The 15,836-nt window shown below is 38.0% G+C and overlaps 2 protein-coding genes across 3 annotated transcripts; one reads left to right on the top strand and one right to left on the bottom strand.

Moving 5' to 3' along the window:
• Positions 1-393: 393 nt before the first annotated feature.
• On the top strand, positions 394-7,350 carry LOC18588030 (uncharacterized). 2 transcript variants are annotated; one of them, XR_001929545.2, is made up of 8 exons: positions 394-629; positions 749-853; positions 952-1,197; positions 2,540-2,915; positions 5,291-5,654; positions 6,474-6,791; positions 6,917-6,994; positions 7,113-7,350. XR_001929545.2 is itself a non-coding variant. In XM_007012171.3 (7 exons), the coding sequence occupies exons 4-7, from the start codon at positions 2,554-2,556 to the stop codon at positions 7,161-7,163; spliced, it is 855 nt and encodes a 284-aa protein (XP_007012233.1). In that variant the 5' UTR covers positions 395-629; positions 749-853; positions 952-1,197; positions 2,540-2,553; the 3' UTR covers positions 7,164-7,350. The 2 variants fall into 2 exon arrangements, 1 of the variants encoding a protein (XP_007012233.1); XM_007012171.3 differs by lacking the exon at positions 6,474-6,791 and having other exon boundaries at positions 395-629.
• A 3,921-nt stretch (positions 7,351-11,271) lies between these two features.
• Positions 11,272-15,112, bottom strand: LOC18588028 (glycosyltransferase BC10-like). Its single transcript, XM_007012169.3, has 2 exons — positions 13,719-15,112; positions 11,272-12,255 (listed from the first exon to the last, which is right to left on the bottom strand). Exons 1-2 carry the CDS (start codon positions 14,244-14,246, stop codon positions 11,605-11,607), a joined length of 1,179 nt encoding a protein of 392 aa, XP_007012231.3. The 5' UTR covers positions 14,247-15,112; the 3' UTR covers positions 11,272-11,604.
• Positions 15,113-15,836: the final 724 nt, after the last annotated feature.

The following is a 15,836-nucleotide window of genomic DNA, read 5'->3' as shown; positions in this document are numbered from 1 at the left end:
ACCAGAGTTACAAACCAACAATAGTTAACTTGTTGCGCTCAGCACCACCTCACCCCGTGGGCGAGAAAAATTAAAACAAAACAAAATTAATAAAATATGAATAATAAAAATATACACAATATTTTTTAATTTTAGAATAGCTTTTTTTATTTTTTATTTCGGCGTCGTTTGAAGATTCCGCTAGATCTATTAGCGCCGTTAGTTAAAATAACGGTGGTCAGGCACATGAAAATCCCGTAACGGGGAGTGCACATAGACGGAGTTGACGGTCGAAAGAGAAGGCGATAGGAGACGTTGGATTAATGATCAACGGTCAATAATTCTCGGTGCTTAACCTTTGTTGTGTAACGGAGGGTGAGAGGAGGTATAAAAATTGGTTTTGAAAGGGAGAGAGGGCATTTCGTTTTATCGGAAGAAGAAACAGCCTCCCTGTTACTCTTTCTTTGTTTTTCATTTTCTTCTTGTTCTCTGCTAATTTGCTTCTACTTTCTTCTTCTTTCTCGAGAACCTAACAGAGAATTCCCGAGGAAAAACTAAAACTGATGATAATTTGATAAATAAACGTTGAGGATCTAAATTCTAAACCAAGCGAGGGAGACAGAGAGAGAGAAGAATCTGAGAATTGTTAGGTGTGTTATTGAGAGCAGAGATTGATTATATTTTCATTTACTATGATGATTTTTCTTTGTCTATTTTCAATAGGAAACTGTTAATTATTCATGCTCCATTTTTTTCCTGGTTTCTGCAGATACATTTGGAGAGATTGGAGGAAAGTTTTCTTGCTGGTTCTATTACCTGATCGTGAAGATTGCTTATGTTCTGTTGGAAATTTGAGAATCTGTAAGAAGAAAAGGTATACGAAGTTCAAGTTCTGGAGATTTGCAACAACGACTGTGTTTGATTCGTTCTTTGGAAATGATTTTGTTTCTGTTGGAATTTTTGGTTTGACAGATACATTCCAAAGAGACCGGAGCTGCTTTCTGAAGAAATTTGGACTGAATATATCTGCAAATAGGCAGATCAATTGCTGACATATCAAAAGATTAGAATCTTACATCACATGAGAGTCGAAAGAACAGGCTTCAAATGTCAATATTTCGTTGAAAATCCAAAGTAGATTTGTGTTTCTACCAGAAGGACTAAAAGAAGCAAAGCTTTTGGTGAATTAGTTGGAAAGGCAGAGCCTGAGTAATTCAGGTATGAGAGCCATTATCTCACGATAAGATCAGAAATCTGACTGTCTGAGTACTGATTTTAAATCTACCTAAAGATTTGACTCGCCATTGATACACCAAGCTTTTTGTTAAAACAGTGTTATATTTTTCTTCTCCCCATCGTCTTGTTCTTTCTTTTGATTTTTTGGACCACGCTCAGTGTTTTAGTAATCGGTTTTCTCTAGTTTGGATTTGATTGAGAACAAAAGATTTCTTTAACAGAGTCGCATTTTTCCGAGAATGTTGATTTTCTTTCGCAAGCGACTTTCAGTCAATCTCTCTGGAGAGCATTAGGAGTCCGTATTTTGATATTTTTATTTCATTTTGGTAGTGTTTTTTTTTTCTCTCAGGATTTTAGTCACAAGTTTCTTTCTAATTGTTCATTCAATGGCTTTTCTCGAACAGTTTAAGGAAGAACTTGACCTTTTCCGCGAAGATTTTTCCTCCCGATTGCATCTTGGTTTTGATTTCGCTTTATTCTGTCTGTGTCTTTAATTTTCGCTTCCTTAAATCCCCGCTGAGAAACGTTTTTCATCTTTTTCTGTGATGTTTTTCCGGATTTTGTTGAATTTTCTTTCCATGTCTGTCTTTTTTTTTTCCTTATCTTCCCGTTCCTGCTTACCCAATTACTTCCGTTTGGTTACCGGGAAACCAAGAGAAAAAAAACCTCGAAACTTGTAATGGAGTGATTAGTTATCTCTCTCTGTGTTTTCGAATCTATCATTGTCCCTGTTCCTTACATTTTAAACTAAGACCAAAGACATCTTCCTATTCTCTGTTTCTTTTCAAGTTTCAACTGTGTTCCTTTTCTGACTTAACTATTTTTCAAATTAGTGCGGCTATTCTTGTCTGAATTTTCTCAATCCCACCTAAAATTCTCATCATCTCTGTTTTCTCTCGTTAATCCATTTGATTATCTTATAAAAATCGCTCAATTTCAGTGCTGACATTCCGTTAATCCTTTTTCTTTACTCGAAGATGCAAAGACCGTTCGATGCTTGCCTTTTTCTTCCCATCTTCAACTTTTCTTCACGCTTAGGCCGCCTTCTTTCCCTCGGATTTTTATTTTTTTCTTTTCAAAGTTTCGGCGGAAATTCCTAACCGTCCGATGCACATGATGATAAAGCTGAGTGAGACAAGTTTTGTTTGAAATTGCGTGGACGTTTTAAGAGAAGGCGAAGCCACATCTAAAACCTCCTAATCTCCTCCTTTTCTTATCCTTTCGGCGCTCCCACTTTAATTCTGAAGTTGAACCCACTACTAATTGAAAGCTTAACCCGAATCGTATTTTTAATTTTCAATTTTTTACTCACATGATGGGACAGGTGTGCAAAGAAGGATGGAAAAGGACTCATTAAGGACCAACAACAATGGTAATAACACCAACCACTGCAGAGACAGAACCGGAAGCGACGGGGGATTGTTAAGATCCAGCTCAGATCCGGCGAAGCAAACGCCGTCGTCGTCTGATTTTGTTTTGCAGTGGGGAAACCGGAAGCGCCTCAGGTGTATGAAGATCCAGGTCAAAGACGATCAGTCCGGCCCGGTTCATCGAACCACGGTTCGAGTTGATCGCCGGGTCGTGAGGGCCGATAAAGACTCTTCCAGTCAGCCAAGCAATAATAATCACGGGAATGGATGTTTTAACCTCCGTCAAAGGCCTCCTTCTCCTCAAGCTCCGCCACCTCAGCGCGTTCTCAGGTACTGTATAGTGTATATCAACTCATTTAGTACTCCACAAGTTTTTTTATTTGCCTTTCGTCTGGGTGTTGAGCACGAGTAAAATGATTATGAAACTTAGATCCGTCATTTCTGGGTCCCACTTCCTTATAAGTCTGAAATACTCGTACCTTTTCTTTTATTTTTCTCCTCTAAAAATAGCAGAGATTACCGCTGGATTAGCCGATTTGACTATTCCATACATAACGTTTAATGAGTTTAGTTTTCTGAGGTCATTATTTTCCCAGTCGAACAGGGTCATAAAATTTATGGTTTTCACATATAATGGAAAGTGAAAAGAAAAAGAAAAATTAATGTAGTTATTGCATGCTGTGATGAAAGTATTGGTAATCATTTTCTGAAGAAAATTTGTGTTGTTTCAATTCATATTTTGATTTTGCATGATTTTTTTTCTCGTTTTCATAGTTTTACTTTTAGGGGCAATAGAATTTGGCATCTACTTGGTCTAGAGGAAAGCCTTCGCAGTCATGGCAGAAAGATCCTCAAATTTTGTGAGACACAAGTGCTCTGGTGATAATATGATAATTGACCTGTTTGATTGACAATCGTCCTTTTTTTTTCTTCTGGTAGTGGAAAGGCTGTTCCAGGAATGGATAAGCTGCACAGCTGGCGCCATTGACACTCCTATAACCTACACAAAGTTGGATGGGTATTTCCATATGGGCCTTTTGACTAGTTGGTGATGGCATTGTATGGGTCTCATATATAAATAAATAACATTTCAGCCTCGAATTTGCTATGTTTAGTGTTGTAAAGGTTTGTCGGATCCGGAACCGTCAGAAGAGTTTTTAGCTTTTTCAAAATTTTATGATGCATCAAGGCTGAATTTATTTTTATGAGGCTTATATTTGTGCACTCTCCAATTGGTCAGGTGGGCGCCAGTGTATGGTTCAGGAGAAACTCTTGGTGAGTTTATCAAGGCGCCTTCTTTGTTAGGGTCTTACCTCTGAGTGAAAGCAGGTTGTTCATGCTAATTCAGTGATTATTTTCTTTAAATAGACATAAGAGCAAGTTTTTGCTTTTACATGAGGAATCCTAATGACTTGCACAATTTGCATATCTAATGTTTATATTTAGCATGATCAATATAGCCTAACAAAAATCTCGTGCGTCAAGGAGGTTCTGGTTGAATCGATATATTAAGCTCTTTTCTTGTGAAGTATTTACTTCATTTTGTGCTGGTTATGTGTTTCAATAACCACATAATTGGGAAAATTATTCTTAGTAGTGATTCTTTTCTTGCGAAGATGAATGATATATTGAGACCACCTTTTTAGGGATTTTTTCCTATTTGATTGCATTCCTTTTTTGGCCTAAATAACAAATTAGCTCTCTTCCTTGACATAACCCTCCATCTTCGCTGGAAACAAGTTTCAATTCAATATACTATATTAAATCATTTTTATCATGTAAGCTTGCTGAGATTTTCTTTCATCTCTTGTCCGAGTCAGAATCAGTGTTTGATCTTTTGTTTTTATTTGATAATTGCTGTTACTAGTATGTTGATGGTATCTGATTGCAATTGCAACAGGCTATTAATATTTGCTATTATTATTTTCTTTTATGTTAATAATAGTATTGTTTTTAATGGAATTGCACCTGTTTTAGACATTTTATATGTACGATACACTGCACCTTACCACACCTGATCCTAGACCCAGGTGCTCTGATCCGGAATGCCTAGCGCATTAGCCCTAACCCCATGGACTCCGTTGGAAACATGGAATGGACAGTTACCTCACCACGTGTCCACGAAAAGTCTATTTTGATCTCAGCCCTGGTCAGCCGTCCGATCAGAAAATTGGATTTAGGAATCTGGTCCACTGTTATCCCCCAAAACCAAGCCATGTTTCAACACGTTACCTTAATCCACCAGAAAGGCGAAAGCCTTAAAAATCCGACGGCCTTAAACCGTCTGAAAAAACCAGCTGTGCACCTTGGATAGAGATAGAATCACTCTTTCCTCTCTTCTCTCAAATATCTAAAGCTCTTCATCAAAAGAAAGAAAGGAAGAAATTATCCACTCCCTATTTAAAAGCCAACCCCAAAGTCCAACCCTCCCCTAAGGAAGCCAAAAACAAATCCATTCCCCATTTTCTACGCAAAACTTGTCCAGATTCTATCCACTCCCTTTCACCCACTGTTCTAGATCATTTTAAGGTTATTTTGGTAATTCTACGTTTACAACTTACCCTTTTTTTACTTTTCCAAAACTCACACCACTTGATACTTTCTCCAATTATTTTAATTATTTTACCATATTCTTTTCAAGATATTTGTCCCTGGTATTCTTATTATTGCGATGCGAATTTGTTTTTTCTTTGGAAATCTTTCAGGAACTCTGAGAATCCCAGTGCTATGAGAGGCCAAAGCAACGGTGGTGTAAGGGGATTCGCTTCGCCGGACAGGGGTGCGCGCGATAAGAGAGGTGGTAACCATAACAATAACAACCACTACAGCAACAATGATAACAACCACCAGCACAACAACAAATCAGCGGCATCTTCGGAGACGGCTCACGATAGCAAAAAGGGAGGCTCGTCTTCCGGGAGCGGTGAGGCAGTTCCACCCGTTTGGCCACCGAAATTCGTGATTGCTTTAACGAATAAAGAGAAAGAAGAGGATTTCCTGGCCATTAAAGGATCTAAGCTACCACAAAGACCCAAAAAACGAGCCAAGTTTATCCAACGTACCCTCAATGTAAGCATCCCCATTACTTTTTCCTTGAGTGATTCCTCATTTCATTTGAATATCGTTTTCGTTTGCACGTAATTTCGAAATTTTAAAATTGGGGACGAATTAAATTTTACTCACTATAGCAGACTTTGATTTGAAAGCGAAATTAATTTACTACCATTTGTATAGGAAATTAATAGATGAGGTACAACATTTTAGAGCAGGAGAGTACTTGTGAGTTACGTGAAATAATGATTTTGGTTTGCTTTTTCTATTTTATGCCTACTTTGGTACTCAAAAGAACAAAGGTAAAAAAGTAGAATAGGCCAAGGGAAGCGGGCAAAGCGATAGTAAGTGATACGTAAAAGTCTACGTGTCAGCCAAATTGTGGAGGAGCAGCCAATAAAAGTACCTAAATTTGTTAGCGGCCCACTGGAAAGCCTGTGACTGTGAGGCTGTGAGCCAGTCCCAAATTTAATTTGTTTAGATAATGTTGTGCGTTATGCCTTGTCTGTGTACTGCTTTTGCTACGCTGTAATGCGTAATGCCAGCCGACCATCTAGAATATATATATATATATATATATATAGTTTGACATATAAAATAATAACTAATAAAAGAAAGAAACTACATTCTTTTTCATACATTATTTAATTGTTTTTATTCTTCTTTTCCCGAGAAAAGGGTTTAAAATAAGTACAACTCTAGGGAATTTAATGTCCTCCCATTAAATATCTCAACTGGACAGCTTTTTATTGCTTTTTGTTATCTTCCATTCGCTCTGAAAAACTTGTGAATTATGACTAAGTATTATTTAAGATTTTTTATTTTCATCTACTATAGGAATTTATTCACTTCATTAAAGGGGAAATATTTTCCCAAAAAGTGGGCGGCCGAATGTCGAATGTCTTCGCAGAGACAAAATGAGTGGGTCCCACCGCCGTACACGTGTGATTCAAAAAATAGTTTCTTGATGAAATGGTTTTGTAAATGAAGAGCAACCGACAAAAAAAAGGACAGAGAGCATGTGGCTCGGCCCGACCCATCATTGTCGGGGGGGCATTTCTGCAAATATGCTGTGATTGTAGGGTTACTTTTGAATAATAAATGCAACTGTTGAGGCGGTGGTTGGGATGATTCTCTTCCCAAAACGACACAAAAGTGATAATGATTATTATTCTTTTCTTTTGTTTTCCTTGTTGTTGCTTACGCTATTTATTTCAACGTTTGGAAGCTTTGTGAATCGGAGGATTAACAAAAGCTAATTCGGGAAATTTGTTGTACAGCTGGTGAGCCCGGGGGCATGGCTATGCGATTTAACCCTTGAGCGATATGAGGTCAGGGAGAAGAAGATCTCAAAGAAGGTACCCGTCCCAATACAGTATCAAATCATTCATCTGTTTTCTTGATTTTTCTCTCATTCCTAGATAGAACTAATATATATTCGAAGCTGAAATCGTTTGAATGTGAATCCTTGCGCAGAGACCAAGAGGTTTGAAGGCAATGGGTAATATGGAATCCGATTCTGAATAGAAAACCGCCCAGGTGTTGGTTTTTGCATTGCAATATGGAATGATGATGATGATGAGATGTTGATGGGCAGAAGACCTAGGCCTTTTTGTTTTGGAGGATGACAGAAAGGGTGTAAACTGTGTAAATGATGACCTTTGGTCTTTGGGATAATGAAAGAATTAAATTAAGCCAAAATTTTTGGTGTTTACTTCAACCTTTTACTTTTGGGTATTAATGTTTTTATTATTCTTTTATAAAAATTATAAATAATGAAAAACGAAACTCAAGTAGTAAAAGCATAAATAAAATAAAGTCTAAATTTTCGTAATGGACTGGTGCAAATGTTGCGTACAAGCTTACAAATACAGGTTTTCTTGACCCATTATACGACCTTTGAGGAAAAACAATTTTCGTAGTAACTGACTCCAGTCTACCGTACAGCCGCTGGTCATGGAATTCTCTAGCAATGAATGGAAAACTTCACCGTGTTTTCCACGATCTCGTGATTGGGGCGTCTATGACTAGGACTAAATGCTTAGCCCGAAAAGCCAAAAAGTGTAAAGTTCACGTGACTCCATAAAGTTAAAGGGGCTTGAATCAAAAATGAAATTCCTTGCGAGGAGATTACAGTGTGTAAACACCCCAGATTTCTTTCATTTGGTAAAAACTTGACTGACTTTGCTTTACTGGCGAGTTTCCGATGCTTAGGTTCTTCCAAGCTTGTACGACAATGGCGCCATTGTTTTAACTGATTAAGCAAATGAATTGATCTGGAAAACGCTATTACAAGCATATTAAAACTTTCTATATCCGCTGGCCCAATCAAAAGAGAACATCTAATCTTGCATCCCTCACATGTTTCTTTATTAATTTTGCGGTTTTGGAAATTTATCTTATCACATGACATGTTAAGATAAATACATAAAATATTTATATTAAAATTATTATACAATATTATTATCTAATTAAATTACAATATTTTATTAAAATTACACTATAATGCTATTAATTAGTTAGAATGAATAAGATTAAAATTAAGCTTATATATATCTCCTTTATCTATAAAACTAATATAATTTAGAGATATATATATAATCAGAGAATATAAAGATGCAACATACTTATCTTGCCAGTCATTCTTTTAGTAGTGTATGGAACCCGGTAGCAATCAATGATTCAACAGCGAAAGATTTTCCCCACGACATCGACATTCTTAACCACACACGGACTTCTAACTTCTAAGTGCCCAAGGTCCTGCCCATTTCTTCAAGCGTGTTGATAGGATCTTGACCCGTCTCTTCATAGAATATATAAATAAAGAAAAAAAAATACAAACAGGACAAGCCGTTGTAGCCTGCCCACACTAGAAGCTGACATCTAACTCATATGACCTAGTTTTCTTTGAAAATTTAACTTCATAATTCACATTCAATTCGTGATTAGTTGATCGGAATTAAAAAACTTAAAATGGAAGAAACCGGCCCACATGATTGGTGAAAAACTGAAAGAAGAAAAGGGCACTTTCAAATTCTCAGTGGAGAATAAGACTAATGCTCCAGATTCCCAAATTGCATTTAAAAGAATCGTGTGGGATTAATCATTAATCATTGACTTCAAAAATAATTTCAATTAACCACTAATGAATTATTGATCTGTGCCATAAACTCAAGAAGACCCACCAGCATGTGCTCTTACTAGTTTCGTATTCAGACCCCCTTTTTTGTAATAAAGCATATTCTTGAAAACAAAAGAAAATTCAACATGTTAAACCACTAATAATTGTTCAAGAACATTGAACATGGAATCATTAGTTGTAAAGAGACTAGGAACTGGCAATCTGTGCAATTGCGTACCCACGCAGCACAACTTCCACAATTGGGAGTTGGAACCCACAAAAGGGAAAAAGAAGAAAGGAAAAGAAATAAAAAATGAGAGCGAGCTGCTGCCAAGGCTAACTTCTAAGCAAAGTTTTCTGAAGTTTTCTTCGTACCCACCTTTTTTTAAAGCTTTTTGAGGGACCCCATTCTGCCATTCATTTATGTGAAGAGAACAGAAGGATATTTTGTAGGTCACATGGTAGCGAGTGGTGGCCAGCATTACTGCAAAATTTTTGCTTTACTGGTAGTGGTACGGTTAGAGTGTGGACCATGGAAGGGTAAATTTGTCTCTACAGTCCGAGCAAAACTTAAGAGCAAAGCAAGACCTAGGCTAGGAGTTGAACCAGAAAATTCCAATGTATATATAAATAATTCCAGAGAATATGTGGCTATTGTTTGGCTGCAGAGAAAACGTAAGAAATAACTGAACAGAAAAAATTAAGAAACAAATGGAGTGTTTGTAAAAAATAAAAGATCTCTCATTATACTAATAAAAATGATATAAATCCATAAGAAATGATACTGAAATAATTAAGTCCAAACATCAACATCAATAATCTGTGCAGACACATAACACAGCTACCTCTCCCCGTCTCACTCTCTCAAATATATATATACTCACTCCCTAGATCCACTAGTACTAAAATTCCAAACCAAATTTAAAACACAAAAAAATATATATAAAAATGAAAATCCGAGCACCCTCTCTACACCATCCATAGCCATCAATCCAAGGAGACGCCACCGCCAGAGGTGACAAATCTTCAGATCCTGAGAGTAGAGCCGAAAAGGAGAGCCATAGCGGCGGCGGCGACAACGGAGACGAATGAGAGAGAGATCGAGCCAGCTCCCGAGGTGGGGCTTGGAGCTGGGGCCTCAGCAGCGAGAGCCGAAGCCATGAGAGCACAAACAGCGACGAGAACAAGCATCAGAGAAGCCTTGGAGAGAGCCATTGTTGGAATTCTTAAGCGTTAAAAAAACCGTTCCTTTTTCCCCTTTAGAGAGTGAGGATATGTGTTAAGGGTTTTGGGTGGGATAGGTGGGGTCTATATATAGAGAGAGAAGGAGAGAGACTTTGGGCAGCTGCCCGGATATCCAGCCTGGAGATTGCAATTGCTGCAGCTGGTACTCCAGCGGGTCCCCGTTTCAAAGGGCTTCCTTAATTTTATTTTACGCGTGTAAATTGTTCGTTACCCACAGTATTTTTTGATAATGACAAGTAGTGCAATGGAAAACGCGGTCGTTTTAACGCTGTTAATGCTTGTTAGGGGCGGATCTTTGTTTTTTCTTCTTTCGGAATAGAATTTGATTCTTTGCCAAATCAAGGGAGTAGGGGGACCGCTGGGCTAAAGAGCGTGATTCTACTCGCGCATCTGGTGGCTATCTAAATAGGTCTGGTTAAGATTGAGGTTCAGTATTCACCCGTGTTGACACGCGCATGAGACATTCGCAGCGAAGTTAAAACAGAGGAGATGAGAGGAGAGGGAAGGAGTGAGTGATGGGCAGCCCGCAATTGAGGAAGTAATCACGCTGATTTCGTCGCGAAACAACTGCAAAGATGCGGATTCAACGTGGGTCCACAAAACGTCACATGGTAGAGACGGAGGTTGGGCCAACCGGGGAAGAACACGTGGAGGGCCCAAAAGGAACAGGGTTTATTGTTTTTGAAATTCAAAGCAAAGAATGAAAGACAGGTGTATGAATTCGAGAAGTTTCCCCTTGACTGGTGTCAAAAGGCACACACGATTTTGAAAGACCAACACGTGTTATTGTTTAATGTTTTACTTTTGACTTGTGTCTCTCAAAGTTAATTAAGGGAAAGCATTTAAGCTCATATCTAACGTTTTTGGTTTTAAATTTGCTATTTGCGTTTGATATAAGCTATTTGCGTTTGATATAAGCTATTATTGGGATTTTTCTACCAAAAAACAACTAAGGAATGGGATTCTCATTGTTTTTTCCTTTTGACAAAAATGACAAAGCAACGCGTCTTAAGTAGCAACGATTAAGGTCGATTACTTTTACCCTAAAAGACAAACAAATGCCACCTCATTTTAGTTTAGTTACTTCTTTTATCTTTAGCAAGAAAATGTTCTTTTAACATTATTATGTCACTCTTCCCACACCAATCAGAACCAAATACCTGAAGTTTTAACGTGATTCTCTTGCTGCTCTTTTAAACTTCAAAGCTCAAACTCATTGGCCAAAACTATCAAGAGAGAGGGAGAGAGAGGTGGGGGGTGTATTGAAAATTGCACAAAACAAAAACACTGGTGCTATCTAAATATCCTGATACAGTAGTATTCTCAACCTCAATACAAAAATGTGAATTTTCTGTACATACATAATGGTTTTTTGGGTTGGGAGTGCCAAAGAGTTAGGAGAGTGTACAAAGTAAGAAAACCACATCGTATCACCGACGAGGGTTAAATTTTATAAAAGAAAGAAAGGAAAAAGAGGACCCATTTATGTATGAGATCAAAGAATGGACCTGGCATGCTCCCATAGTCTCTCATGGACTCATCTCCACTTCAAATTTTGTTTCAGGATCTAAATCTGGCAGTGGCAAGGTTTATGTTCATTCATCACTCAGGAAGTCCGAAGCCCAAAATCTTTGGTGCTATCTGTAACAAAGGCTCCAATGCGCTTGGTGCAAATTTTCTGGCAAAAAGAAAACAGACCAAAGATGGCTGATCGTTGTACCTGCACTGATGATCTTCGAAAATTCTCTTGAACAACTCTTCTGTAATGTCTGCTCTACCAAATGTAGCAGGATGAGCCCCACCTCTCGACCAGTCTACCCATGTGATGCTTCTATTTGCTATGAGATTTGATGCCTGGATTGTTAACATGGTGGGGAAATAATGCTCATCAACATAACATGCCGGTCTACAGAACTGTTCAAACTTCGGGTAATATGTACTATCTTCCACTATGTTGAGTGCAAGCCTTCGGTTAATTTCGAACCATTGGGACCCCTTACGCCACTGGGTGATATTCACTTCAGGAGCCATGTTCTCATTGTAACGTCCTCTACCATATGGCCCAGGGTCATCAAATGCACCAATGAAACTATATTTGGATTTCTTTATGTAGTGGTAGATGACACTGAAATTGTATAGAGGTATGCAAGATTCAGAGAGGAGGATAAACCATTCATTTGATATGTCAAGCAAGGCGTTGGCAAGGAGTCTTCTCTCAGCATCACACATACTCATCCTTCCCCACTCAGAGACCTGCATGAGAGCAAATACAGAAATCAGGAACTCAATCCCCAAAAGAGAAGAAATAAAGGCTGCTCATTTAAATAACAAACATCTATCTGAACTGTTGAAGAACAAATGCCAAACAATTACTATAAATCATGACTGATGGGAAGTAAAAAAAAAATAGAAACCACAACAGGGTACTTTGGTGTAACTGAAAGAAAGAAATTCAGCAAAACACTACAAGAGCTGATATAGAGATGACAGATACTGGGTAGAAGACGTTTACCCCTTTACCTTCAAATACAACAGCTGACAATTTACATGTAAACAATCAGATTCTTTTATCTTCCTACAGGGACCCAAACAAAAACACATCTCTTGCACACACAATATTCTACTTAACACCAGGACTAGAAAGACAACCATAAATCTAGTGAAATCTCTTCGGGCAAATCAATCACAATAATTTGCCATCTCCTACAAGTTAGCCAAAACAATACAGCTATCTGTTCCAAAGCAAATGTTCAGCTCACTATAAGTTCCTATTCCCCACACTCACTTCCTGAAAGGTCTCTAAAGTCTAAATCATAAAAGTTTCTCTGTCACCCTGATGTTACTCTGCATGATTAGTTCAGAATTAACTTTGTCTCCAGTTTCAACAAGCATCACTGATATAGTGTGCTATACTATGAGGGTCTTAAACCTGTGCTGTGGTTTGAAGCACAAGATAAATCCAGATGGTAAAAATAGACAGATTTCAAATTGCAAGCTTGCATGCAGGTTAGGTGATCTAAAAAATTGAAGGTCACATAAAGTTTGAACAATCAAATACATCTCATGCCATTTTTATTTTTGTTTATCAAAGTGATATATTATTTGTCTATTTGTGACCACAATTTTGTGTGTGTTTGCAAAAAACTTGTGGAATGCCTAAAATGTATTGAACATGAGAAAACCTTTCCACTGGCAAAGAGGTTATAAAGGTCAGGCAGATCACCATCTATCCAGCTAACCAAGAACCAATCAAAACTTGAATTTAAGTAGATAAATAAGGAGAGGAACAAACTAACATCCCATTATTGAAAAAAAAAAAAAGGGAATGAGAGGCCATGAATGGTAGCAGTTCTAAGTCTAACCTCCAAAAACCAAATTTCCTAATGTAACTTAAGTTAGCATGCTAACTTCTGCAACAGTTATGAAATGCCTAGATAACAAGCATGCTACTATCACTCTTATGGACAAAGATTCTCAGGAGACCTACTTAGCAAAAACGCTACATAAGAAAGGTTCTAAACAGAATTAGCATTATCAAGGACAGTAACTTACCATGTTGTGCATAAGCATGTAAAAGAACACACAAAGTGCATTACAGAGGAATAAGGATGGAAGGGTTCATAACATGACAAAGAACAAAGACGATTAAAAAAAATACAGAATTCAGAAACAAATGAAAACTCCTATAAAAGAAATGGACATTATGAGTACCATACCTGACTTGGGATTTGCCTCCCGTAAAAAACTGATGAAGGAGGAAACTCGGCATTGTATGATGGCAGTGAATGAATATAGATGGAATAAAGGCCTTCATGCCCCTTCAAGAACCTCTCCCAAAGAGGAGAAAGCGGCAACGGCCCCTTAGTCAAGAACATAAATGCAATCTTCGGAAGTCTATTAAATGGATACTTCTTTATTCGAGGCACGAAAGATGCCCTCCATAATAACTCTTTATCATTCATCGTGTGAAGCAAATTCGATGGAGGCTTTATCCACCGATTCAAACTATTTGGTTCTTCAACACACGGTACAAAATTAGACTTAACTGTAGTAACCACACTATAAATTCCAAAACGCCGGATTGTATATATACTAACGATCGAAAAGGCGATACAGAGAGCAAGGAACAACCCAAACAACTGAAATAACCTTAGTGGCAAAGTCTTAGATTGACTTGTCCTAGTAGTAACCACAGGATCCTTGACTTCATCCAATGACCCGGCCGACCCAACTCTTGTTTGCATCGTTTAAGAAAATTCAAAAACCAGAATTCAACTTCCGGGGTCAGATCCAGAAACCGCCCCTTTCTTTGTTTTCCCACTCAAAAGCAAACTAAAATCTCTCGCATCTTAGATCCCCACCGATTAATTCAGTGAAATAAATTCCACTACCTGGGGGTTTTTTAGCAACTAACTAACTTTAAAAAATACAGCCCCTTTTAGCAATAGAAACAATAATAGAACAACAGATCCAGAGTTTACAAGTTATACCACCTGACCAGAAAAAAAATCACTATAAACTAATTTAACGTGAGAATCAAGAGTTTAAAGGAAAAGGATATTGGATAAACAGTGTTCTATCAAGAATCTAACCCAAGATCAAAGTCCAGAACGAGGCTGACAGAAGTCTTCGTTAACAAGAAAACAAAAAAAGTAGAAGACAGTGAACGTACCATGTAAACTTTTGGGTGCGGAAAGATATAGAGATAAAGAGGTTTCTAATTCTATATGAGGTGCTGGGATTGCGCCCAGACTATTTATTAAGGTCAGTATGGGAAAACAATAAAGATTAAAGAAGGTTTGGCAGAGGAGGACAGAAAAGTTTGGTGAAGGCCAAGAGAAAGAGATGTGGTGAAGTTGGTTGGTCAATAAGTATGTTTTTCTGGATTTTGTGGTGCTAAGAGCATGATTTGTGAAATCTGTGGCAAGTTAATAACAGTGTCTCTTTCTTCACTCAGGGAAGGAAGGAAGGAAGGCTGGGAGTGTGAAGTGAGTGCTGTTTTTTTTTGTTTTCCTTTCGCGAGTTGGCGTTTGCAGTTGTCGGGGAGATACCTTTTCTTGGCTGCCATGTGAAGAACGGTATTTAAAAATGATATGCCCACCTGTGATTTTGGGCAGCCTTGAGTGAGTTAAAAAGGCAGTCTTGTCCTATGGAGTTACAGTTTACTGTTTGACATGCAGGGATATAATGGGAATTTTAAAAGAGGAAATGGCTTCTTTGTATATTTAAGATGTTAACAAGGCACCAGGAGAATGAGGCATGATGATCAAACTTCTGGGGTTAATGGTGACCCAAATAGAGGGGCCAGGCAGTCAGCTAGAAGTACAATTCCCTCACGTCACTGAAAGTGGGATTTGATATTAAGCATGATCAATGCCGTTAGGATTTCTTTTCCTCCAAAAATGGGATTATCAAAAACAAAAAATGAAAAATCTGAAACTCCCCCGAAATAAATCCCTCTGGATTCTCACTACACAATCTATTTTAGGTAATTCAAACTCCTTCTGTAGATGGCAATAAAGGAGAGAATAGTCGAATTTTGATTCTTAACAGGAAGGGCAGTGAATTAACATTTACCCATTGTATGGTTCACACATTTAATGGCAAAGCTAATTTGTTGAATTTTCATCGAGGTGGAGTTTCCACTTTCATACGAAGCTCGGATCCGGACCCACCTAGAGCTACATTTATAAGATTGCTCACCAACATATGCATGAGACGTGCGGACCGCTTCCACCTAAGTTGATTCTAGTAGTTATCCTGTTTCCAACGAAGGCTGGCTGGCAACGAGGTGAAGGACAATTCCTCAAACATCCCGCAAAATATTCTTACGT

This window comes from Theobroma cacao, chromosome 9 (genome assembly GCF_053813885.1).
Source record: "Theobroma cacao isolate CCN51 chromosome 9, ASM5381388v1, whole genome shotgun sequence".
In the NCBI taxonomy this organism is placed as follows: Eukaryota; Viridiplantae; Streptophyta; class Magnoliopsida; order Malvales; family Malvaceae; genus Theobroma; species Theobroma cacao.
The sequence above is the reverse complement of the archived record's forward strand: the minus strand, read 5'-3'. Positions and strand labels throughout refer to the sequence as shown.

Excerpts from the sequence above, each read along its gene's own strand:
- LOC18588030 (XM_007012171.3), top strand. The coding sequence starts at position 2,554 with ATGGAAAAGGACTCATTAAGGACCAACAACAATGGTAATAACACCAAC. Across the intron at positions 2,916-5,290 it reads CCACCTCAGCGCGTTCTCAG|GAACTCTGAGAATCCCAGTG; the intron begins GTACTGTATAGT and ends GAAATCTTTCAG. Across the intron at positions 6,995-7,112 it reads AGAAGAAGATCTCAAAGAAG|AGACCAAGAGGTTTGAAGGC; the intron begins GTACCCGTCCCA and ends ATCCTTGCGCAG.
- LOC18588028 (XM_007012169.3), bottom strand. The coding sequence starts at position 14,246 with ATGCAAACAAGAGTTGGGTCGGCCGGGTCATTGGATGAAGTCAAGGAT. Across the intron at positions 12,256-13,718 it reads GGAGGCAAATCCCAAGTCAG|GTCTCTGAGTGGGGAAGGAT; the intron begins GTATGGTACTCA and ends GCTCTCATGCAG.